General features: G+C 44.6%; 1 protein-coding gene across 1 annotated transcript in view; it reads right to left on the bottom strand.

Annotated features, from left to right (window-relative positions):
* The window catches only part of LOC139764248 (uncharacterized), a 44,392-nt gene that overhangs the window by 16,984 nt on the left and 180 nt on the right, over positions 1-27,228 (bottom strand). Inside the window, exons 2-11 of the mRNA XM_071690747.1 lie at positions 26,298-26,560; positions 20,587-20,730; positions 18,303-18,429; positions 16,007-16,142; positions 10,959-11,075; positions 6,092-9,015; positions 4,251-4,320; positions 2,225-2,392; positions 1,905-1,994; positions 740-820 (exon numbers count right to left, since the gene is read on the bottom strand). Coding sequence (XP_071546848.1) covers positions 740-820; positions 1,905-1,994; positions 2,225-2,392; positions 4,251-4,320; positions 6,092-9,015; positions 10,959-11,075; positions 16,007-16,142; positions 18,303-18,429; positions 20,587-20,730; positions 26,298-26,560 — 4,120 coding nt within the window. The remainder of the gene's footprint in view (positions 1-739; positions 821-1,904; positions 1,995-2,224; positions 2,393-4,250; positions 4,321-6,091; positions 9,016-10,958; positions 11,076-16,006; positions 16,143-18,302; positions 18,430-20,586; positions 20,731-26,297; positions 26,561-27,228) is intronic.

Below are 27,228 nucleotides of genomic sequence, written 5' to 3' on the forward strand. Positions count from 1 at the left end.
TTCTTCTTTCACACACTTTACCAAACTCAGTCACCAGCTTCTGCAGTTTCTCACATGAATCAGCCACCAGCGCTGTATCATCAGCGAACAACAACTGACTCACTTCCCAAGCTCTCTCATCCCCAACAGACTTCATACTTGCCCCTCTTTCCAAAACTCTTGTATTCACCTCCCTAACAACCCCATCCATAAACAAATTAAACAACTATGGAGACATCACACACCCCTGCCGCAAACCTACATTCACTGAGAACCAATCACTTTCCTCTCTTCCTACACGTACACATGCCTTACATCCTCGATAAAAACTTTTCACTGCTTCTAACAACTTGCCTCCCACACCATATATTCTTAATACCTTCCACAGAGCATCTCTATCAACTCTATCATATGCCTTCTCTCTTCGTCTCTTCGATGTATATCAACTGACTGTTATATTTCTCTCGTGTCTCCCCTGATGATGTGATTATTACACGAAAGTGCACTTGGGAACTTTTCGTGTTTCATTTTCCCCGTGGACTCATAGGAATATCTTGATCACGCGCAAAATTGTGATTCTTTCCAATATATATATATATATATATATATATATATATTACACTTATAAACAGTACAACTTTATGTCATTAATTTTCACTGGTTATGTGAGCACAACTGACAGTGAGCTTAGGTTTGGTTGGGTCGGCCAGAGAACAAGAGATGATTTGCAGCTGAGCAGACGAAAGAAGTTGGTACTAACACTCCACTGGCGAGCAATCCGGTGAGCAGGAGCTGCAGCGTTCACGGGCCCCCGTGTTGTTCTTCTCCCACATTTTGTAATCTGTAACGCAAGAGAGAGAAAGACGTCAAACTATGCTGTTAGTAAGACCCCCAGCCCCCCCTTGGAGGTCAGTATTATTCAACCCACACAGATATGATGGAGTGACATTGTCTCCTGGATCTCGGGATTGAGAAACATACGCCTGCATTAGTGGCCGGTCTCTCTCTCTCTCTCTCTCTCTCTCTCTCTCTCTCTCTCTCTCTCTCGGGTAACGTACCCAGCGTGTCACTTAACACAGGCACCTGATCTGGCAACTTTGAAAAGTTAAGAGAGACTTGTGTGCTTTCAGGACCCACTGAACTACCAGCTTTACCCGTCAGCTGACACATGAGGCACTCACCCAATGGTTGTTTGATAGTGCCTAGCCAGTGGTTGTTTGATAGTGCCAAGCCTGTAGTTGTTAGGTCGTTACATCCCATCGCTTGTTAGTTACTGCCTAAACTGAGAAATTTTGATGGCTGGTCAAGAGCGGGGTGCCGAAAGTTGATATCTGGCGTTGAGTAATAATCATAGAGAAATACTTGATAAGAACAAGACTGTCTACTAAATTCCTTTTATGCTGTTACGTGTCAGAAGCTGTGAAATCATCTTGTGATGTATCTTACAAATGGATGCCACTAGGAGCCACCTTCCCCTTCTTAGTACACCAGATAACACTGAGAGATCGACGTCTTCAGGGTCCCTCAGGGCACCGTAAGCCAAGCACAGGTTCTGTGAATTGGAGATATATTACCTCCGTTTTTTAAAGTACTTCCTACCACCCGTTCCTGACGTGAGACCGAAATGACGCGTCACGGTTTGGTCCACGATGGAGCATGGGTCGGTCCAGAAGGAGGAGTTTGATAGAATTTATCTGGCGATTCTAACCCTCAGGACATGGTTAGTCAAAAGGGGGGACGAACGATAGGCGAGTTGCCTACCTCGACTTCGATCGGGGCCCCGCCAGGCAGGAGCCAAAAGAACCCTTTGATTGATCTCGTTGATAGAGACTGGCCTGTGGTGTTCGTGCCCGCCCATGATATATCTCTAAAGGATGGAACACGACCAAACGCTCCCCGTGTGGGGGATGAAGGCGAGGCCTTACCTTGGAGATTTTCGTCAAAGCAGCCGAAGTTGTCGCAGAAGACAGCCATCTGGCACAAGAAGTCGAAGGAGACATTGACGTTGTACTCGCCTGGCGAGGTGTTGGGAGACGTGACGACAAATGTTAGAGAACACAGGTCGCAAGGGGATGAAGGTATGGGACGTTGTAAGAGGACGTTATGAGCAGATATTGCCACCGAATGTTGTCATGGATACTTAATCATCTAGGGATAGTCTCAAAGGTTCTGCCTAATATAAACACACACACACACACACACGCATGCACGCACGCCCTAGTCTTTGATGGGACATGAAACTCACTTTCTTCACAGTCATCCTTCAGAAGGTTTTCGGCGGTAATAGTCGAATCCTTGACGGCGCTCTCTTCGTTCTTGATGTAGGTCTGGTACTTGTAGTAGAAGCTGCATCGTAGGCGCAGCTGCTTCACCGCTTCCATGCTCATGTTCACTGCCGGCGGGTCAGCTGGAGCTATAGGGAGTGGGTCGGGTCAGCCAGAGGTATGGGGAGTGGGTAGGAGGTCAGCTGGAGCTGTAGGGAGTGGGTCAGGTCAGCTGGAGCCGTGGGGAGTGGGTCAAGTCAGAGTGAGTAGGTCTACAGCAGGATGTAGAGTGGGGGAAGGTATGTTAGCGAGTGAGGACTCGTGTGAGAAACTCAAATGAAGCACACATCTACTCCTGTGTCTCTCTATCTGTCGACAGATGCAACACTGGTGTCTGCCCTATATTTATGTCTACTGTAAGCGTAAAATCAAACTAGTATATTTGGGGGGGGACATGATCTCTGTTGACTCCGTCGGGTCAATTGCGTCACCACGACGGTGCGGCCTGTAGTTGTGTTGACCAGGCCTGTGACTTGACTCATGAGGATCAGGTCATCCTACCCAAGGATCGTACCGTCGTGTTCAAGGATCGTACCGTCGTGTTCAAGGATCGTATCGTCGTGTTTAATGGTCGTACCGTCGTGTTCAAGGATCGTACCGTCGGTCGTGTTCTAGGATCGTACCGTCGTGTTCAAGGATCGTACCGTCGGTCGTGTTCAAGGATAGTACCGTCGTGTTCAAGGATCGTACCGTCGGTCGTGTTCAAGGTAGTCGTACCGTTGTCGTACTGAGCCGGTTGAGGACTGTCTGCACGCAGCAATACGGTATGAAAAAGAAAGAAAACAAGAAAATAGAAATCGCAGCTTTTTGGTCTTCCATCAAGGTAGAAGTGTAGTAATACCAGGGAGGACCTGAGACCAAGAACTCTATATATAGAAGACAGGGAGGACCAGAGACCAAGAACTCTATATATAGAGGACAAGGAGGACCAGAGACCACGAACTCTATATAGATAGGACAGGTAGGACCAGAGACCAAGAACTGTATATATAGAGGACAGGGAGGACCAGAGACCAAGAACTCTATATATAGAGGACAAGGAGGACCAGAGACCACGAACTCTATATAGATAGGACAGGTAGGACCAGAGACCAAGAACTGTATATATAGAGGACAGGGGGGACCAGAGACCAAGAACTGTATATATAGAGGACAGGTAGGACCAGAGACCAAGAACTGTATATATAGAGGACAGGGGGGACCAGAGACCACGAACTCTATATATAGAGGACAGGGAGGACCAGAGACCACGAACTCTATATAGAGAGAGGACAGGGAGGACCAGAGACCACGAACTCTATATAGATAGGACAGTGAGGACCAGAGACCACGAACTCTATATATAGAGAGGACAGGGAGAACCAGAGACCACGAACTTTATATAGAGAGGACAGGGAGGACCAGAGACCACGAACTCTATATAGAGAGGACAGTTTACACGGAATGAATGTTCTTATGAACTCAATACACTTAATGTGTGTGTGTGTGTGTGAAATTAATTACCTCCCTCTCGATTTTAACTGCACGTGTGCCTGATCCCTCCTAACTACATTGTGAATGGCCGTAATGATGGTAATTAGACAGCATTTCTCATGGGTATAGGTTGTTCCTCATTTGCATGCATTTGATTTGACAGGCATTGAATTCTGAGGATCATCATCTTAATAGGTAACTTGAGATTATTATTATTAGTTATTATGATTATGATTATTATTATTATTATTAGTTATTATTATTATTATTATTATTATTATTATTATTATTATTATTATTATTATCATTATTTAGCTGGGGCTATGTGTCATTCCCCCAGCACGGGAGATGGACCCCCAAGGGACGTCCATCTGTGACGCCACACACACACACACACACACACACACACACACACACACACACACACACACGGATGTCCTCCTCCAGCTGCTGGTAGTGTGAGGCGAGACGCACCTTGACGTCTAGTCCTGTGGTGGAGTGTGGGGTTTCCGGACGTCCCGATGAGGAGTTTGTCTGCATTCAGCTGTGGAAAGAGTGGGAGAAGGCGTGAGAGGATGGCTGGGTTACCGTAGATCAGTGAAGGAAGGAGTGGGTGTAGAACACAGTGACTGGAGCGTTCCTACGGCACGGTCCTACCTTTCTACGTGCATAGATTCGTTCGTTTCTACGCGAAGTAGCCGGGGTAAACCATGGGAAAGGTTGGCGGGGCTTGGTGCGGATAGGGAGCTGTGGTTTCAGTGCATTACACATGACAGCTGGAGAAAGCATATGGGCGAATTCGGCCTCTTTTCGTCTGTTTTTTTTTTTTTTTCTTTTTTTTTTTTTTTGGCGCTGCCTCGCTTTATTTGGAGGCGGCGTTGATATGCACAAAGGGGACAGAGAAACTAGAGTGGGATTTGAATAGATTGACAGTTCTTTTTATCTTTCTGTAATGGTCTATACCGGAACTCTCCACTACACTGTACCACACAGAGGAATTCACACAACAGCAGACCAACGGGTCGTTTCGAGAAATTCACATTAGTGTGGTGATGGTGAGAGTGGAAAGACATGAAGACGTTTCAGTGTGTGGGGGGGAAAGAAGCCGCAAACCCTGTATGGATCTAAGGAGACAGAAGTAACACAAGCTTTTGGAGACGAAGATAAATATGAAACTTATCGATCGGTACTGCTCTCAACCTCTGATTTAGCAAATTATCTCTTATGATAACGATGTGCCACTGGAGGAAAAGTGATTCGGCTCATTCGAGGTCAAACGTCGGACCACGAGTACTACTAGTACTATGCAATGATACATCAAGATCATATAAAGAGTCTTTGATAAATGTGAATGCTTGTGTTCGACCAAAAGTCTTTGATAAATGTGAATGCTTGTGTTAGACCAAAAAAGTCTTTGATAAATGTGAATGCTTGTGTTCGACCAAAAGTCTTTGATAAATGTGAATGCTTGTGTTCGACCAAAAGTCTTTGATAAATGTGAATGCTTATGTTAGACCAAAAAAGTCTTTGATAAATGTGAATGCTTGTGTTCGACCAAAAGAGTCTGATAAATTTGGATGCTTGTGTTCGACCAAAAGAGTCTTTGATACATTTGGATGCTTGTGTTCGACCACCTCTTGACCTTTTCTCTTTCCAAAGCTAGATAGATTCAAATCACTTGGCTTGTAGGGGTTTGTGTCTCAGCCCTGGAATCATCTTTGATGGCTCAACGTTGCACTATCTGCATTCCATGGCTTTATTTTTTGATGGTAGGATGACCAAGACTGAAGGCAATAGTATTCAAGATGTGGATGAACCACTGAATTGTAAATAGTAAGCATGATTTGCTTAAAGTTCCAAGGGGGGCGGGGGGTTGTTACGTGATACACTAATCGTAGATCTTGACGCAGACGACCGGGCCTCAAAAGTCAACGCTTGAAGACGTGTGATCCGACGATACATGGAGGTTGAGTGCGTGTGCAGCAAGCAATGATGTTATGACGTGCAGCGGGCAGGAGGAGGGTTAGGGGAAACAGATTGGCGGAAGGAAAACTGGTTGATAAGACGAATACTTGTTATCTTGCAGACCCCACTCTATTGAAAAACGCAATTTTTTTTTTTTTTTTATGTTTATGACAGATGTATAACAATATCTCTCTTCACAAGCAGAAGAATAAGTTTGATAACGTAGCATTATAGATAAGAACGTAACATTGTGTGGAAGTATTGCTAGTGAGAGAGAGAGAGAGAGAGAGAGAGAGAGAGAGAGAGAGAGAGAGAGAGAGAGAGAGAGAGAGAGAGAGAGTTTTGCTCACCTTTGTAAACGTCTCGAAGTCCACGACCCTCTCTCTCTCTGTGGAGGTGGACTGCGTCGAGGTCGCCTTCCCTCTGAAGAAGGCCAACCCCTCCTGCAGGAAGTCTTCCAACCTCTTCATCCAGCTCCTCTTCGGTGTGGCTTCCTCTTCCTTCTCCACTCCTCCTCCTCCTCCTCTCTTTATCCTACTCTTCGCCTCGGCCCTCCAAGTCCCCCTCACCCTTACTGTCGCGTCTCCACGCCCTTCCCTAGTACCTCCTTCCTGCGTTACCCTCGGGTTCTCTGGCGTCCCCGGGGGCTTGATGAAGTCACCTCCTGACGCAGAGGTCCTCGACGAGATGGCCCACCTCCTCCTCCTCTGTGTCTGACCGGTATCTTCAGCCACCCCAGACTCTGCTACACTTCCTTCTGTTGTACTTTCCTGTGTGGCTACACTTCCTTCTGTTGTACTTTCCTGTGTGGCTACACTTCCTTCTGTTGTACTTTCCTGTGTGACGACACTTCCTTCTGTTGTACTTTCCCGTGTGGCTACACTTCCTTCTGTTGTACTTTCCTGTGTAGCTACACTTCCTTCTGTTGTACTTTCCTGTGTGGCTACACTTCCCTCTGTTGTACTTTCCTGTGTGGCTACACTTCCATCTGTTGTACTTTCCTGTGTGGCTACACTTCCTTCTGTTGTACTTTCCTGTGTGACGACACTGCCTTCTGTTGTACTTTCCTGTGTGACGACACTGCCTTCTGTTGTACTTTCCTCTGTGGCTACACTTCCTTCTGTTGTACTTTCCTGTGTGACGACACTTCCTTCTGTTGTACTTTCCTGTGTGACGACACTGCCTTCTGTTGTACTTTCCTGTGTGGCTACACTTCCTTCTGTTGTACTTTCCTGTGCGACGACGCTTCCTTCTGTTGTACTTTCCTGTGTGACGACACTTCCTTCTGTTGTACTTTCCTGTGTGACGACACTTCCTTCTGTTGCACTTTCCTGTGTGACGACACTGCCTTCTGTTGTACTTTCCTGTGTGACGACGCTTCCTTCTGTTGTACTTTCCTGTGTGACGACGCTTCCTTCTGTTGTACTTTCCTGTGTGACGACACTGCCTTCTGTTGTACTTTCCTGTGTGACGACACTGCCTTCTGTCGTACTTTCCTGTGTGACGACGCTTCCTTCTGTTGTACTTTCCTGTGAGACGACGCTTCCTTCTGTTGTACTTTCCTGTGTGACGACACTTCCTTCTGTTGTACTTTCCTGTGTGACGACACTTCCTTCTGTTGCACTTTCCTGTGTGACGACACTGCCTTCTGTTGTACTTTCCTGTGTGACGACACTTTCTTCTGTTGTACTTTCCTGTGTGTCGACAATTCCTTCTGTTGTACTTTCCTGTGTGGCTACGCTTCCTTCTGTTGTACTTTCCTGTGTGACGTCACTTCCTTCTGTTGTACTTTCCTGTGTGGCTACACTTCCTTCTGTTGTACTTTCCTGTGTGACGACACTTCCTTCTGTTGTACTTTCCTGTGTGACGACACTGCCTTCTGTTGTACTTTCCTGTGTGACGACGCTTCCTTCTGTTGTACTTTCCTGTGTGAAGACACTGCCTTCTGTTGTACTTTCCTGTGTGACGACACTTTCTTCTGTTGTACTTTCCTGTGTGTCGACAATTCCTTCTGTTGTACTTTCCTGTGTGGCTACACTTCCTTCTGTTGTACTTTCCTGTGTGGCTACACTTCCTTCTGTTGTACTTTCCTGTGTGACGACACTGCCTTCTGTTGTACTTTCCTGTGTGGCTACACTTCCTTTTGTTGTACTTTCCTGTGTGACGACACTGCCTTCTGTTGTACTTTCCTGTGTGGCTACACTTCCTTCTGTTGTACTTTCCTGTGTGACGACACTGCCTTCTGTTGTACTTTCCTGTGTGGCTACACTTCCTTTTGTTGTACTTTCCTGTGTGACGACACTGCCTTCTGTTGTACTTTCCTGTGTGACGACACTTCCCTCTGTTGTACTTTCCTGTGTGACGACACTTCCCTCTGTTGTAGGTTTTGTTGTAGCGTCATTCATTAAGTCAGTTTCTGCTGTTGTATCCCCATACATCGGGCCAGTATGTGCTGTTGTATCCCCATACATCGGGCCAGTATCTTCTGTTGTATCTCCATACATCGGGCCAGTATCTGCTGTTGTATCTCCATACATCGGGCCAGTATGTGCTGTTGTATCCCCATACATCGGGCCAGTATCTGCTGTTGTATCTCCATACATCGGGCCAGTATGTGCTGTTGTATCCCCATACATCGGGCCAGTATCTGCTGTTGTATCCCCATACATCGGGCCAGTATCTGCTGTTGTATCCCCATACATCGGACCAGTATCTGCTGTTGTATCTCCATACATCGGGCCAGTATGTGCTGTTGTATCTCCATACATCGGGCCAGTATGTGCTGTTGTATCCCCATACATCGGGCCAGTATGTGCTGTTGTATCCCCATACATCGGGCCAGTATCTGCTGTTGTATCCCCATACATCGGGCCAGTATCTGCTGTTGTATCTCCATACATCGGGCCAGTATCTGCTGTTGTATCCCCATACATCGGACCAGTATCTGCTGTTGTATCCCCATACATCGGGCCAGTATGTGCTGTTGTATCCCCATACATCGGACCAGTATCTGCTGTTGTATCCCCATACATCGGGCCAGTATCTGCTGTTGTATCCCCATACATCGGGCCAGTATCTGCTGTTGTATCCCCATACATCGGGCCAGTATCTGCTGTTGTATCCCCATACATCGGGCCAGTATCTTCTGTTGTATCTCCATACATCGGGCCAGTATCTGCTGTTGTATCTCCATACATCGGGCCAGTATCTGCTGTTGTATCCCCATACATCGGGCCAGTTGCTGCTGTTGTATATCCATACATCGGGCCAGTTTCTGCAGTTAGATTTATAGAATCTCTTGTACCACACTGTCCAATTCCTAGTGTGTATATATATATATATATATATATATATATATATATATATATATATATATATATATATATATGTATGTATGTATGTATATATATGTATATATATATTCCGATGAGTCCACGGGGAAAATGAAACATGATAAGTTGCCAAGTGCACTTTCGTGTAATAATCACATCATCACGGGAGACACAAGAGAGAAATATAAGTCAGTTGATATACATCTAAGAGACGAAGCTAGGACGCCATTTGGGGTGAAGAGGGTGGTGAGAGTAAGTGAGCTTGGGAAGGAGACTTGTGTGAGGAAGTACCAGGAGAGACTGAGTACAGAATGGAAAAAGGTGAGAACAATGGAAGTAAGGGGAGTGGGGGAGGAATGGGATGTATTTAGGGAATCAGTGATTGATTGCGCAAAAGATGCTTGTGGCATGAGAAGAGTGGGAGGTGGGTTGATTAGAAAGGGTAGTGAGTGGTGGGATGAAGAAGTAAGAGTATTAGTGAAAGAGAAGAGAGAGGCATTTGGACGATTTTTGCAGGGAAAAAATGCAATTGAGTGGGAGACGTATAAAAGAAAGAGACAGGAGGTCAAGAGAAAGGTGCAAGAGGTGAAAAAAAGGGCAAATGAGAGTTGGGGTGAGAGAGTATCATTAAATTTTAGGGAGAATAAAAAGATGTTCTGGAAGGAGGTAAATAAAGTGCGTAAGACAAGGGAGCAAATGGGAACTTCAGTGAAGGGCGCAAATGGGGAGGTGATAACAAGTAGTGGTGATGTGAGAAGGAGATGGAGTGAGTATTTTGAAGGTTTGTTGAATGTGTTTGATGATAGAGTGGCAGATATAGGGTGTTTTGGTCGAGGTGGTGTGCAAAGTGCGAGGGTTAGGGAAAATGATTTGGTAAACAGAGAAGAGGTAGTAAAAGCTTTGCGGAAGATGAAAGCCGGCAAGGCAGCAGGTTTGGATGGTATTGCAGTGGAATTTATTAAAAAGGGGGGTGACTATTGTTGACTGGTTGGTAAGGTTATTTAATGTATGTATGACTCATGGTGAGGTGCCTGAGGATTGGCGGAATGCGTGCATAGTGCCATTGTACAAAGGCAAAGGGGATAAGAGTGAGTGCTCAAATTACAGAGGTATAAGTTTGTTGAGTATTCCTGGCAAATTATATGGGAGGGTATTGATTGAGAGGGTGAAGGCATGTACAGAGCATCAGATTGGGGAAGAGCAGTGTGGTTTCAGAAGTGGTAGAGGATGTGTGGATCAGGTGTTTGCTTTGAAGAATGTATGTGAGAAATACTTAGAAGAGCAAATGGATTTGTATGTAGCATTTATGGATCTGGAGAAGGCATATGATAGAGTTGATAGAGATGCTCTGTGGAAGGTATTAAGAATATATGGTGTGGGAGGCAAGTTGTTAGAAGCAGTGAAAAGTTTTTATCGAGGATGTAAGGCATGTGTACGTGTAGGAAGAGAGGAAAGTGATTGGTTCTCAGTGAATGTAGGTTTGCGGCAGGGGTGTGTGATGTCTCCATGGTTGTTTAATTTGTTTATGGATGGGGTTGTTAGGGAGGTAAATGCAAGAGTTTTGGAAAGAGGGGCAAGTATGAAGTCTGTTGGGGATGAGAGAGCTTGGGAAATTATATATGTATATGCATATAATTGCGCTACCTCGCAAACGCGGGAGACAGCGACAAAGCAACATAAATATAATAAATATATATATATATATATATATATATATATATATATATATATATATATATATATATATATATATATATATATACACACACACACACACACACACACAAACACACACACACGCACATAATCGCCATTTCCCGAGTTAGCGAGGTAGCGTTATGAACAGAGGACTGAGCCTTAGCGGGAATATCTACACATCTCTTACCTTCCTCCGTATCTGGGTGATGTTCATCGGGGAAGGTGAGTCCGCCGAGGCTGTGGTCGAAGTTGAAATAGTGGTCGTAGTTGTCGTAGTAGTCGTAGTAGTCCAGGCCATCACATACTGCAAGGTTGTGGGGCGGTCAGGTGGCTTGCTACGTCACGCCCTTCGTCTACACCACTGTAACTTCAGGGGCGTCACGCCCTTCGTCTACACCACTGCAACTTCACGGGCGTCACGCCCTTCGTCTACACCACTACAACTTCAGGGGCGTCACGCCCTTCGTCTACACCACTGCAACTTCAGGGGCGTCACGCCCTTCGTCTACACCTCTGCAACTTCAGGGGCGTCACGCCCTTCGTCTACACCTCTGCAACTTCAGGGGCGGGACCTAGGAGGGTGGTGGCCTACATGACGACGACAACCCCCCCTTCCCTTTCCCCCCTTAGCTACACTCTTTCTAGCTGCAAGGGGCGTGGCGTGGGAGGGTAGTGGCACGCATGACCCCACCCCCTAGCTACAGCATCTCTACCTGTACCTGCTGGGGGGTTGGGGTGACCTGGGACGGGAGCCTACATGACTGTAGCTGCTGTATCTACAACCGCCTGTCTACTGTATTACTGCACTTGAAATACACTCCAGCATCATCAGCATCCTCGCACACACACACACACACACACACACACACACACACACACACACACACACACACACACACACACACGCGCGCGCGCGCACTCTGGTAACACACCCGGCCCAGTGTAAACACCAGTTGTGGACAAACTACGTAAATCCGTATGTTGTGTTTACAGATTTTTCTGTAAGGGTAAATTACGAAACGAAATTATGATTAATAAGCCTTACATTACCTTATATCGCCCCCGGAATACAATATTACACGTATTATTCAAGTTTGCTTTTCTTTCTATTTCCTATACATTAACTTACAACAGTTTACCGAATTGATTTATTTGTTAGCAATAGAGTACTTATAGGGTCTGGGGCCTTTTACCTTTTTATTTTATCTCTCTTCTTCATCTTTTTTTTTCTACCCTTACCACACTCCAAATAGATAGATAGATAGATAGATATACCTCGAACAAATTATTCCTTGACACTTAAACTCAGACGACACCTTGTGCATCCCTCCCTTCCTCCAACAAACCCCCCTCCCTCCAAAGACTTCATCTCCTACAATACTTACCCGTGCCTCCCTTCCTCCAACAAACCCTTCCCCAAACCAAGACTTCATCTCTTACAACACTTCCCCGTGCCTCCCTTCCTCCAACAAACCCCCTCCAAACCAAGACTTCATCTCCTACAACACTTCCCCGTGCCTCCCTTCCTCCAACAAACCCTCCCTCCAAACCAAGACTTCATCTCCTACAACACTTACCCGTGCCTCCCTTCCTCCAACAAACCCTCCCTCCAAACCAAGACTTCATCTCCTACAACACTTCCCCGTGCCTCCCTTCCTCCAACAAACCCTCCCTCCAAACCAAGACTTCATCTCCTACAACACTTCCCCGTGCCTCCCTTCCTCCAACAAACCCCCTCCAAACCAAGACTTCATCTCCCACAACACTTCCCCGTGCCTCCCTTCCTCCAACAAACCCCCTCCAAACCAAGACTTCATCTCCCACAACACTTCCCCGTGCCTCCCTTCCTCCAACAAACCCCCTCCAAACCAAGACTTCATCTCCTACAACACTTCCCCGTGCCTCCCTTCCTCCAACAAACCCCCTCCAAACCAAGACTTCATCTCCCACAACACTTCCCCGTGCCTCCCTTCCTCCAAGCACTGTCTTTACCACAACCGGTTTCCCTCCGGCTCCAGCGAGAAGAGGTTAGTGCACGTGAATTGGCCCAACGCCACACGAGAGAGGGAAGACTTAGGGAGCGGCTTGACCACCGCCTTCAAGTTCGTCAGCGGGCCGAGCGAGGGGGAGTGGGTATAGAACAGGTCCCCCCCGTAACATGGAGGACTCGAACTAGCGCAGGAGTGGCGGTCGGCAGCGTGGCAGGAAACTACCACGTTAATGCCGGTAACAAACCAAGGCACACAGGTTGAAAGTGTTGTGCGATAGCAGTAGGGACAGTGTGAGAGGAAGGACCACGTGCCGTGTAGATAGCTGATTCACACACACACACACACACACACACACACACACACACACACTCACTCACTCATACACACACTCACTCACTCACTCACTCACTCACTCACTCACTCACTCACTCACTCACTCACTCACTCACACACACACACACACACACACACACACACACACACACACACACACACACACACACACACACACTCACTCATACACACACTCACACACACACTCACTCACTCACTCACTCACTCACTCACTCACTCACTCACACACACACACACACACACACACACACACACACACACACACACACACACACACACACACACACACACACACACACAATGAAAAGGCTGATAGGCTAAGCGCAAAGGCAGCTGAGAAGAGAGAGAGAGAGAGAGAGAGAGAGAGAGAGAGAGAGAGAGAGAGAGAGAGAGAGAGAGAGAGAGAGAGAGAGAGAGAGAGAGAATTGTTCATTTCACGCACATGGAGAGCTGTTGTGGGAGGGAGGGGGGATGTCCTCCTCCTCGATTCGTGTTGGGCCTTCATTTATTCAACGCTGTGACTTCATTTGTTATTCATCGAAAGAAAGAAAGAAAAAGTTTGTTGTTGTAACCAGGTGAGGCGTAATGGCGCGAGGGTGAGGGAGGCCGAAGGTCATCATCTGGGCTCGTTTTCCCGTGGATCATCGTTCGTAGTGACCGCCCGTGGATCATCGTTTCGTGTTGGTCGTCCCTCGATCGTTTCGTGTTGGTCGTCCCTCGATCGTTTCGTGTTGGTCGTCCCTCGATCGTTTCGTGTTGGTCGTCCCTCGATCGTTTCGTGTTGGTCGTCCCTCGATCGTTTCGTGTTGGTCGTCCCTCGATCGTTTCGTGTTGGTCGTCCCTCGATCGTTTCGTGTTGGTCGTCCCTCGATCGTTTCGTGTTGGTCGTCCCTCGATCGTTTCGTGTTGGCCGTCCCTCGATCGTTTCGTGTTGGTCGTCCCTCGATCGTTTCGTGTTGGCCGTCCCTCGATCGTTTCGTGTTGGTCGTCCCTCGATCGTTTCGTGTTGGCCGTCCCTCGATCGTTTCGTGCTGACGCGTCTCATGCATGAAGCATGGCGCCCACTTCGTTCGTGTGATGAATGTGTGGCCCTTTTGACACGTAATGAATGCGATGGAGGGGATGAAGTGGAAGGGGGAGGTGGGTGAGGGGTGAAACCCCCTACCTAAGTGTTTATCAACTGAACCACGACGTGTGATGGGTACAGGGGATCGAACCCTCCTGTGTTACGATGGATTGATGATGCCTATACTTTAGTGAGAGGCTGGTACGTCATTACCTCATAATGACCTCTCCTTCAATACGTTGGTAAACGCGGGATTTATGATGACTAGGCGCGCGCAGTCAGGTATGATGACATGATAATGGAACACTGAAGACACACCGGCCTTCTCACTATGGTGACTCAGCGCCTCGGGTATGTATGTGTGGTGAGCTTATCACGATCGTGTGGTGTTTGTTGCTCCTCTCCTTCCAAACCCAATTGGCCCCCCTTTCCTCTAACGGGAACCCCCCCACCCCACTCACCCACAACCCCACTCACCCACCCCGTTTTTTTTTTTCATTTTATTAGATTCTTCAATCATCATTATCTAAGATACCAACAGTTACACGACACAGGTGATTATATATATTTGATCAAATAACAGTCACTAAAAGGGGGGAATATAGCTCTCTCTCTCTCTCTCTCTCTCTCTCTCTCTCTCTCTCTCTCTCTCTCTCTCTCTCTCTCTCTCTCTCTCTCTCTCTCTCTCTCTCTCTCTCAAGACCACCTGATCGCAGTTTCTGTGAGCCCACCATTATGGCCATAACCCAAGCACTCAACCTGCCAGGAACGGCTGTAATTTTTATTATTTTTTTTTTTTGTCCATCGCCTCGTGTCATGGCAACACTTACGTCATTACACATATTTTTTTTTTCTTAGGTATGATTATAACAACATGGCCAGGTTACGGTTTATGATATACATACACAGGCTGGCAAATTTTGAAAGATATATATATATATATATATATATATATATATATATATATATATATATATATATATATATATATATATATATATTTATACTATTCGCCATTTCCCGCGTTAGCAAGGTAGCGTTAAGAACAGAGGACTGATCCTTTAAGGGTAATCCTCACTTGGCCTGTGATACTTGATCGCCGTTTCCCTCACCAGCGAGGTAGCACCAGGAAATAGACGAAGAGCTACCCATCCTCTCATATACACACACACACACACACACACACACATATATATATATATATATATATATATATATATATATATATATATATATATATATATATATATATATATATGCATAAACGCACATACACATACATATACATACATAGACATACGTACATATACATACGTAGACATAACATATACACACACAGTTACGCATACATATGTATATATACACATGTATCTATTCATCCTTGAGTGTGTGTGTGTATGTTTGTTACAAGTGTTTTAGGGCTGACTTAGATATAGTGTATGAACTTTTATATCGGGAATATATCGGGGACGTTATTATATCAGTGTTGAGATATTACACAATCCTCGTTCCCTATTCAGTATTCATGTGACGTCTCTGTATATCCTGACCTTTGCAAGTCCGTGAACATCCTTGAGAATATTCTGATTCGTTTGCTAGGACTACCGAATCACCTCATACTCCCTAATTGATTCCAGATTCTACAAGCCTCTCCCTTCCCAAACACGTCTTTTATTTCCCTAATCCTTCCCCCTCCATCCCTCAGTACTCCCTCATACTCCCTAATCCGTGCACATCCTCCTTCATTCGTCGTCCTCATCCCTGACACATCCCTCTCCCACATAAAATCTTCATGCTATACTTAATACGCGTCCTCGAACTGACTAGGGTCCTGGTTATCCTTCTCGATGTCGATGAAGCTTCCCCAGAGCGGGTGGTGTATGAAGTTGTCCTCGTTGCCCAGAGGGTTGAGGCTGCACACGGTTACTGCCGGGAACTCTACCTCCTGGTCCTCCTCAACCTGCCGTGGGGGGGGTGAGAAAGAGGTAAACACACCAGGAAGGAAAAGGGAGAGAGAGAGAGAGAGAGAGAGAGAGAGAGAGAGAGAGAGAGAGAGAGAGAGAGAGAGAGAGAGTTTGGATTGTGTCACAGCGAATGATAATATTTCAGAGGTTTTAAGACGATATCGCCCAGGGTGGGACAGAATTCCTTAGCCACCAGTCCGGCTGCCCAATAATAGATCTAACATCACAAAGTAATTTTTTTTTTTTAAGAATTTAGAATTAGAGGAAGCCTGTGTCATCACCAGTAGTAGAAATATACGAAGAATTGATGGATACCTTTGTTTAGAAATGGACTTACGAGTTTCATATGCCTCCGGGAAGTTCGTATGTCTGCGGCTTCTTCAGGCAAACTGCCTACCATGTGGGAGGTGGATACTTCCACACTCTGCCTCAGGAACATACTACCAAAATCCACCCGTCCAGCTGTGTTGACAAGAAAGCATCGCTTGTCCTTTACAACGAATGCAGGACATCGGGGAGTGGACTGAAGTATGAGGAGGAGGAGGAGGACAGGACGGGTGGTAGCGATTGTCAACAAGACTTAGGGCGTGAGAGGTATTTAGGGGGGGCATCAAGGAGGTGGGCTGAAGCCTTGGGTATGGGTGTAAACATTATGGCATGACGGTCCGGGCATCAAGGGCTCGACTGAACAGAAGACTGAGTAAATATTATGGTTGTGATGGTCCTTTACGAGGAACATTGAAGGGTCGACTGAACAAGGGGAAGTGACAGTAAATATTATGGTTGTGATGGTCCTTTACGAGGAACATTGAAGGGTCGACTGAACAAGGGGAAGTGACAGTAAATATTATGGTTGTGATGGTCCTTTATGAGGAACATTGAAGGGTCGACTGAACAAGGGGAAGTGACAGTAAATATTATAATGGCGTGATAGCGCTATATATAAGTAAGGTAGTCTTAGAATTAAGTATATATTATCATAGGAATTAACTTATAATTATATGGAACATGCTTTACCACTTATGTAGAGATGTGTGTGTGTGTGTGACTTATGTTTTGTCATACCATGACCTCAATTGTTACTGTAAATCATTTGATGAATATTGCATTGTCTGGCTTTCCCTCCTCCCCATTTTCTTCCTCCCTATCCACATCGAATTTGGTTTTCTCGCATTCCGCTACACGCAAGTCCTTACATGAACTTTTGTTTACTCTCGCTTATATACACTTACTTCTACGACACTTAAGAGATTAAACAAACATTTTTTTTTTTCTTCTGACAAGAGTTAATGAAAATTGAGCTCTTAAACGGAACGGAGCGACATGCAAGGCATCGTAGAAAGCTAATTGGCCATCTGAGGCGGGAACTCACGGGAGGGTCGAATTAACAAGCACGTCATTAAGGTCGTTAGGTAGGAGCCGCTTGTTAATGTCGTTGGGGTTACATTTCTCTTAACTCCGGTCAGCATGAGGGTACAAAGCCTTTGAGGACGACCCTTAGGGCACGGCAGGACGACCCTTGGGTATGGAGACCTTGTGAGTGCAGCTCTACGACCCTTAGACCACGTCAGTACGACCCTTAGGTATGGAGACCTGGTCTTTGGCCTGACTCACTCAGGTCATGGCAATTGCCATGCCACGATGCGTAATGGGTCGTCGTACCTTCGTGCTCAAGGGTCGTGCCCAAGGAGCCGAGAAAGATCGCTTTTTATGTAAGCGAGTAATAACAGGATACAAAAACACAGCGTCACTACAAATAAATAAAATGCGAGGGTAATGTTTTTGGAATGGAACTCGACAGGTATTTTTTTTTCCCCCGAGTCCAAGTCACGAGATCGACTCCCAGACCTTTGTAATTATAACTTTTTTTTATTCTCCCTAAATTGGCTTCACAGTTCTTTTGTGTAGATGATTGGATAAATTGGCATTGGTCGGAGGCAAGGTTAGGTGTGTGTGTGTGTGTGTGTGTGTGTGTGGGAAAGGGATGGGGGAAGCTCCTGTTTATGATAAGGTAAGGGGAGTCTGTAATTCTTACCCTATTGGTTTCCTTCTTTGGGGCTCCCTAAGTAAGGTAAAGCAGTCTGTTGTTCTTACCTTAATTGGGTTCCCTTCTCTGAAGATGTCTTAGTAAGGTAAGGCGACCCTACGTTACTTACCCCGATGGTTACCTTCTTTGGGTAGGTGAGGTATTCGGCGATTACGCTGTGGCATTGATACGTTCCCCAGCTCATCATGATGAGGCAGACGGTCAGCCAAAGGAGTCGTCGACCCCAGTGCTGTGACCTGTAAGGTCACACGAAGGTCAGGTCACGCCGCAGTTAGGTGAGACATGCCTTAAAGCTATATAGGTAAGGTCGCATGGCTCATCAGGTGGAGGTCATAGATGGGGCAAAGAGGAGAGTGATTAAGTCCACCGAGGGTTGTAAAGGTAAGGTCATAGTAAAATAAGGTAAGGTCAGAACTCAGTAAGGTAAGGTCAGAGCTCGGTAAGTTTAGGTCAGAGATCAGTAAGGTAAGGTCAGAGCTCAGTAAGGTAAGGTCAGAGATCAGTAAGGTAAGGTCAGAGATCAGTAAGGTAAGGTCAGAGATCAGTAAGGTAAGGTCAGAGATCAGTAAGGTAAGATCAGAGATCATTGAGGTAAGGTCAGAGATCAGTAAGGTAAGGTCAGAGATCAGTAAGGTAAGGTCAGAGATCAGTAAGGTAAGGTCAGAGATCAGTAAGGTTAGGTCAAAGCTCAGTAGTGTTAGGCCAGAGCTTAGTAAGGTTAGGTCAGAGATCAGTAAGGTTAGGTCAAAGCTCAATAGTGTTAGGCCAGAGCTTAGTAAGGTTAGGTCAGAGATCAGTAAGGTTAGGTCAAAGCTCAATAGTGTTAGGCCAGAGCTTAGTAAGGTTAGGTCAGAGATCAGTAAGGTTAGGTCAAAGCTCAGTAGTGTTAGGCCAGAGCTTAGTAAGGTTAGGTTGGGGGGTAAGCTAGTGGCCCGGTAATTTACGCCCACACCTCGTTAGTGTGAGGTAAGGTCGTAGGTTGTTAGTGTAAGGTAAATGTCACCACGTTAGGGTAACTTTACAGCTCGTTGAAGTAAGGTTACAGCACGCTAGGGTAAGGTGGCAGCAGTAGACTAGCACGGTCTCTCTCTCTCTCTCTCTCTCTCTCTCTCTCTCTCTCTCTCTCTCTCTCTCTCTCTCTCTCTCTCTCTCTCTCTCTCTCACACACATATACCTATCCCAGCTGTCCAGCATCTCTTTATGAGACTCTCGCAGCTCTCAGGAAGCCGGCCACGTCTACAGGTCGGGACGACCATGGGTTATGAAGTGTGGTGATGTGGTGTAGGCTTCTGTGAAGGGGGAGGGAAAAGTGTTTTTGTGGGGGTGGGGGGCAGTTGAGCTGTTACGTGTTGTGTGGCAGCTGTGGCATTATCGAGGACACGAAGGATCTTGCATAAGATGCAACAGTAAAGGACAGTTGTGATATATGGCAAACCCTCTCCTATTGAGCTCATGATTTGAATGTTGTCCCCATCAAAGAATATTGTTCTCTCACTCTTCTTTCATTCTTTAAAGTTTACGAGGTGACGTTAGGGGTACACACAGTTTGTCTCGTGGGAGAATAACCTTCAGGTTATGTTGCTGATATTTTTTTTTTTTGGTGCGAATCTTGCGGTAAGTCTTTGTAAGTTATGGAGGTGGCGTAGGGGGGAAATTTTTGGACACAGCCTGGATGTACTGGGGAAACATAAGGCACTTGGACTCCCGAGAACGTGTGTGTAACCCCCTCGAGGACGACCCTTGAGAACAGCCTTACGACCCTCTGGCCTGATAGTTTCGCTCCTTAGTTAGCAAAGCTCAGACCACTGTATCTCAAGTGTCATACCCTCACGCCCCAGGGGCTGCGTACGGAACCCTTCACCGCCAGTTGGTCCTCTGTGGTAAAGCGAAATGAAGACTATATGTGCGGAACTTCGGGTCGATGGGATTTTGGAAGGTGAATCAGGTTCAATGTTTGGGACGGATGGGTCATGTTGGGTACAGCCCGTTCCCTGGTGTCTTTACTGGCACAGGTCAGGTGTGTGTGTGTGTGTGTGTGTGTGTGTGTGTGTGTGTGTGTGTGTGTGACTGTGGATGACACACACAACGCACCGTGTCATTTCAGACCTCGACTTAAGAAGTTTCACTCTGGGAGGAAAATATAAATGAATTGCCATACATTTTTCTTTTTCTTTCATCTTACGTTTGACTGCCCACTAGATCATGAAGGGAAGGGCTTGATAATTTGATGAGGACCTGATATCGTGAACATGCGCGCGCAGCACACATACAGACATGACCTTTGTTGATCATGAGGACAATGAGAACCATTCCTTAGCCACGTCGAACCTCCATATCAAAAAATACAACACAAGGCCAGGTTACTAAAGGTGTTATGTTCCACCAGGACCTACCTGTAGACTTTGCTGAAGCCGTGTGCGCTGACGCAACCCGCGAAGTCGGCAATCGTACTCCTCAGCGTCATGTCTTCCTCCTCCGTCCACGCCTCTTGTACGTGCGCCTTGTTCCTCCTCATCGCCTCCTTCGTCAGCACAGAGCTGAGGGAGAGACACGCCCGGTGAATAATATGCTGTATAGAGAAGCACACCTAGACGTTGTTGTAGCTTCGTGGGAGGAAAGTCTCCTGCAGAAGGCAGGGAGTACCCGAAGTCAGTGACGTGAGTGCCTCTGGCCTCGCCGTCCACACTGATGCGACCCTTAAGATGGAGTGGCAAGACTCCTGCCTCGCTACCTTCCTTACACAGAGGCACTCAAGCTGGTCTTGTACAGCTTAGGGAGTCGTCCTCTTCAGTATCCCTTCAGACACTAAGGTACGACTCGAGGACGACCTGACGACCCTTGGGCACACAGGTGCGACGGTACGACTCGGCTATATTAATGGCCTGACCTTTGATCAGAAGTGAGGGGTCTGGCCAAACGACACGGCGTCGTGTTCACGGGTCGTACCGTCGTGCGCAAGAGTAGTACCGTCGCGTTCGAGAGTCGTACTGTCGCGCTGAAAAAGTTAAGCCACGGTAAAGTAAGCAGTCGTCGACACTCGGCCGGACTTCATGCATTACGTGTTCCAGGGTCCGGGAACCTCGACGCTCCTCATGTTGAAACACATCTATTTCAGCTACGTCTACTGCCTTGGAACATATCCCTACAGGGTCACTGACGCAAGAGCCGAGAGGGATAGGGGGGGGTCTTTGTAGACACACACACACACACACACCGTTTGATGACGTGGAACACGACAGCACCCTGCATGTCCAGGTTCGCATCCTGGGCGCGGCGGTCGATCCCACAGGCAATCCCAGGTGTTTTTCCTCCTTTCGATAAAGGCGTACCTGGCTGAGGTTGTGTGTGGTATATATGCATTATTATTTTATTATACTTAGTCGCTGTCTCTCGTGTTAGCGAGGTAGCGCAAGGAAAAGACGAAAGAATGACCCAACCCACCCACATACATATGTATGTAAGGGATCACAATTTTGTACGATCAAATATATTCTTATGAGTCCACAGGGAAAATGAAACGCGATAAGTTCCCAAGTGCACTTTCGTGTAATGATCACATCATCAGGGGAGATACAAGAAAGAAATATAAAACAGGTGATATACAAAGGAGAAACGTAGCTAGGACGCCATTTGGTAAACAAGAGATTGTCCAAGACAGACAACAAGCGTATCATAAACTCATTATGTGGACAAGAAGGGGAATTGTTTACAAATTTTATCAGCGATAAAGCTATCCAATTTGTATAGACCTTCACTAATATTAAGGTTATAATTCTTATTATAATAGCTCTTGTTAATCTTTTAGGGCGATTAGGTTCCACTGGTTTTGACAAACTGGCATACACTTAACCCTTACGGATATTAATTTCATCATTAGATAAATTCCTGTCTTTCTCTAAGATAAATGATATACATTACTAAAGCAGATAAGACTAACACTGTTGTGATTATGGACAAATGTGATTATTTATCTAAAATGAATTATCTTTTAAATGATGACAACATTTTAAACTCAGTAAGAATCCCCTAGAAGCAGTTAATTCCCATTTCAGTAAAGAGCTAAAGTTGTTGAAAGGTAATGGTTCTCTTATCAATAGTTTGTCATCTTTGTCCCCTTCATTGCCATATGTGTATGGACTTATCAAAACAAAAAAAAAAATGTTCCAGCAAGACCTATAGTGAGTTCAGTAGGCTCCATCACATATAGTCAAAATGGTTGTTTATTAAGGCCTTTAGTGGATAAGATATCGAATTCTAATACCATGAACAATGTAGATTTAGTTTACAAGCTTAACAATATAAACGTTGATTTTGATTTCAAACTTGTTAGTTTTGATGTTTCTTCACTTTTCACAAAAGTTCAGGTTGATGACCTTTTAGAATATTTATTTGATGTTTTGGATGATATTCATTTACCTGTTTTAAAGTCTGTTTTCATTGAACTGATAAAATTGTATATAAAAGGCTGTGTATTATAATTCAATGAAGAATATGCTCAAAAATTTAGTATGGCAATGGGTAACCCTCATTCACCTGTACTAAGTAATCTTTATGTGGAATTTTTTGAAACAGAATTACTAAAGGATGTCTTACCTTCTAACGTAATTTGGTGTAGGTATGTAGATGACGCGCTTTGTTTTTGGCCAACAAATGAAAATTTACAAACATTTCTCCCTTTACTTAACAATTTAGTGCCTTCTATCAAATTTGCTGTAGAAAATGAAAATAATGGTATGTTACCATTTTTAGATTGCATGATCCATAGGCATGGAAACAAGTTTAAGTTTAGTATATACAGAAAACCTACCACTGTATGCTCATATATCCATTATTACTCATCTCAACATGACAGAGTTAAATTATCATCATTTCAATCCATGTTCCTTAGGGCATTACATATTTGCAGTCCAGAGCTTATTGATAATGATTTTGAGAAGATATATTCTATTGGATAGAAGTTAAAGTACCCTAGATCTTTCATTGATAAATCCTCTTAAGTTAGTAAAGAAATCATTTTATAGAGTTGAGCCCAAACCTCCCATTGACACCAAGAATCTTTTAGTTCTCCCTCTTGATAAAAATTTCACTTTACTTCCCATGTTGCGTAAATCCTTTTATGTAAACGTTGCCTTCAGCAGCAATAATACTATAAAGAATATCTTATTCAGGAACTCACCAGAAAATTCTCCTGGATGCATCTATAAAGTGCCATGTAGAAATTGTGGAAAGTTTTATGTTGGGCAGACTGGTGAGGATCTTTCTGTTAGACTTTAGCAACATAGATATAGTATAAGAACAGGACAAGAATCAAATGCCTTTTTTAATCACGTTAAAAACTATGATCATTGTATTGACTAGAGTGATGTCATCTCAGTTATCAACTCTTAGCTCTATTACCAAGAGAAATATCATTGAATCTTCTGTTATTGAATACACAAAGAATTATAACCTTAATATTAGTGAAGGTCTATGCAAATTGGATAACTTTATTGTTGATAAGATTTGTAAACAAACCTTTTCCACATAATAAGTTTATGATACGCTCGTTGTCTGTCTTGGACAATCACGTTTACCAAATGGCGTCCTAGCTTCGTCTCTTCGATGTATATCAACTGACTGTTATATTTCTCTCTTGTGTCTCCCCTGATGATGCGATTATTACGCGAAAGTGCACTTGGGAACTTATCGTGTTTCATTTTCCCCATGGACTCATAGGAATATATATATATATATATATATATATATATATATATATATATATATATATATATATATATATATTTTTTTTTTTTTTTTTTTTTTTTTTTTTTCATATTCGCCATTTCCCGCGTTACCGAGGTAGCACTAAGGACAGAGGACTGAGTCTTAGAGGGAATATCCTCCTTGGCCGTCTGAGCTAACATAGAAAATACAGTAATAGACCATGGAAACCTATGAAAGCTGTTTATGACACTGGAGGAGATAAGAAAAAATAATTACCGAGTCAATAAATGAACCATACTATGGAGTTCTGTGCGCGCTAGTCAACGAGTCACTCAGCGAGTCAGTCTTCCAGACTAATTATTCCAGTCTGCAAGTCACTAAGCGATCCAGTCTATGAGACACTGAGCGAGATAGTGTACGAGACACTAAGCGAGCTAGTCCACGAGACATTGTGCAAACCAGTCTTCGAGGCCATAGTTGACGTGCAGAAAATGATCTGTGAATAATACAAGAGTAATTATAGACCCAGCGTTGGTTATAATAATACAAGAGTAATTATAGACCCAGCGTTGGTTATGATAATACAAGAGTAATTATAGACCCAGCGTTGGTTATGATAATACAAGAGTAATTATAGACCCAGCGTTGGTTATATTAATACAAGAGTAATTATAGACCCAGCGTTGGTTATAATAATACAAGAGTAATTATAGACCCAGCGTTGGTTATAATAATACAAGAGTAATTATAGACCCAGCGTTGGTTATGATAATACAAGAGTAATTATAGACCCAGCGTTGGTTATAATAATACAAGAGTAATTATAGACCCAGCGTTGGTTATGATAATACAAGAGTAATTATAGACCCAGCGTTGGTTATAATAATACAAGAGTAATTATAGACCCAGCGTTGGTTATGATAATACAAGAGTAATTATAGACCCAGCGTTGGTTATGATAATACAAGAGTAATTATAGACCCAGCGTTGGTTATGATAATACAAGAGTAATTATAGACCCAGCGTTGGTTATGATAATACAAGAGTAATTATAGACCCAGCGTTGGTTATAATAATACAAGAGTAATTATAGACCCAGCGTTGGTTATAATAATACAAGAGTAATTATAGACCCAGCGTTGGTTATAATAATACAAGAGTAATTATAGACCCAGCGTTGGTTATAATAATACAAGAGTAATTATAGACCCAGCGTTGGTTATGATAATACAAGAGTAATTATAGACCCAGCGTTGGTTATAATAATACAAGAGTAATTATAGACCCAGCGTTGGTTATAATAATACAAGAGTAATTATAGACCCAGCGTTGGTTATGATAATACAAGAGTAATTATAGACCCAGCGTTGGTTATAATAATACAAGAGTAATTATAGACCCAGCGTTGGTTATAATAATACAAGAGTAATTATAGACCCAGCGTTGGTTATGATAATACAAGAGTAATTATAGACCCAGCGTTGGTTATAATAATACAAGAGTAATTATAGACCCAGCGTTGGTTATAATAATACAAGAGTAATTATAGACCCAGCGTTGGTTATGATAATACAAGAGTAATTATAGACCCAGCGTTGGTTATGATAATACAAGAGTAATTATAGACCCAGCGTTGGTTATGATAATACAAGAGTAATTATAGACCCAGCGTTGGTTATAATAATACAAGAGTAATTATAGACCCAGCGTTGGTTATGATAATACAAGAGTAATTATAGACCCAGCGTTGGTTATGATAATACAAGAGTAATTATAGACCCAGCGTTGGTTATAATAATACAAGAGTAATTATAGACCCAGCGTTGGTTATAATAATACAAGAGTAATTATAGACCCAGCGTTGGTTATAATTGTTTAGCATAAGCTATGACATTGTTCCCAGTTATCCTATATAGCACGTTGATACGACCCTTGGGTAGAGAGTACGACTCCCAAGGCGATGGTCGTTAAGGACGACGGTACGACCCCTTGTGGCACGAATGTACAACCTTTTGAGGAAGACGGTACGACCCTTGTGGATGGAGCACAACCCAATGTAGTGATTCTTTCATTAATTAGACACCCTAATTGACCTGTTGATTAAGAAGCACGACCTGATCTCAAGGACGTACCCAAGCGCTTCTCGCAAGCACCGTGTTCCTTCACCATTATGTACAGGATCTCGAGGATTGTAGATCCTGAAAGATATGTATACGTATGTACGTAACACACACACTCTTACATTCATGGATATAGGTCCAGGTTGTCCCTTTGAAGAGGTCACCATAGATGGAACGAAGGAGGAAGGTGTGTGTGTGTCCTACGGATCAAAGAAGGATGCATGTAGTCATGTAGATGTCAAGAAGGTGCAACTTGTCTTTTTGAGGTCACGAAGACGTACCTTACGTATTCCTGGATCTCGTCCCACTTCCTCTTCACTCCTGCAGCCTCCATGTCTCCAACTGGAGGCATCGTAGGAATCTCTCCTCCTCCCCTGGTGTAGCCGCCCGCCATCCCCCTCCAGCCCCCCGGGGTGATGATCTTCAAAGGCCCAATCGGTTGGGTCAAGTCGAAGTTTTGTATCGCTGCGACGTCCGTGGAGTTTTCCTCGCTGGCCACTCCCTCTACGTCTCCGGCCGGGAGGGGGGACCTCGCTGGCCACTCCTGCAGAAGGTTTAGATGAAGATTTGAAAGTCAGTTGGAGGGGAAGGCATTGACGCCTTTAATCTCCCCCCATGATGAAGAAAGACGTAAAGAAAGTAATGAAACGCTTTACGGATTTGTAACGACGATGGTTCGAGGTCACCACCAATGACCCTTGACCCATCCATGGTCTTCCAAACGAACTTCCATAACAAAGGGTCTCTACGGTGACCGTGTCGCTCTTGAAAGAAAATCGCTTCTTGACTTATCTGATAAAGGTGTTGAACAGAAAAGAGGTTTCGAGCTACATCCAGACTCTAACATATGCACCTACCACTCTCCTAGAGGCTCCTGTTGGCCAGGTCATGAAGTGCAGAAACTCCTCTGGTCTTTTGTGGGTCTTGCAAGAGCGCTGCTGGTAGAGCCTAAGTATTCATCACTTGATACTGTCTATTGATTAAATAGAACCCAAAGCCAGATATTTGTTATGTACAAAATAATGATGATTAGTAAATTACATGATTATTTTTAAGTTAAACTTGTATGTTCTTACGGTATGATTATAGCGCCCGTTTAATGACTGCGTTCAAGCGTCACGGTGAGAGTTGGAGTTCGTAAGTGAACGGTGGCGCGTCAGGGGGAGCGAGGCTCCGTGTGTGGGGTTGGTGGTGTCGGCGACGCTGCCAGGA

This window comes from Panulirus ornatus, chromosome 49, assembly GCF_036320965.1.
Source record: "Panulirus ornatus isolate Po-2019 chromosome 49, ASM3632096v1, whole genome shotgun sequence".
Lineage (NCBI taxonomy): Eukaryota > Metazoa > Arthropoda > Malacostraca > Decapoda > Palinuridae > Panulirus > Panulirus ornatus.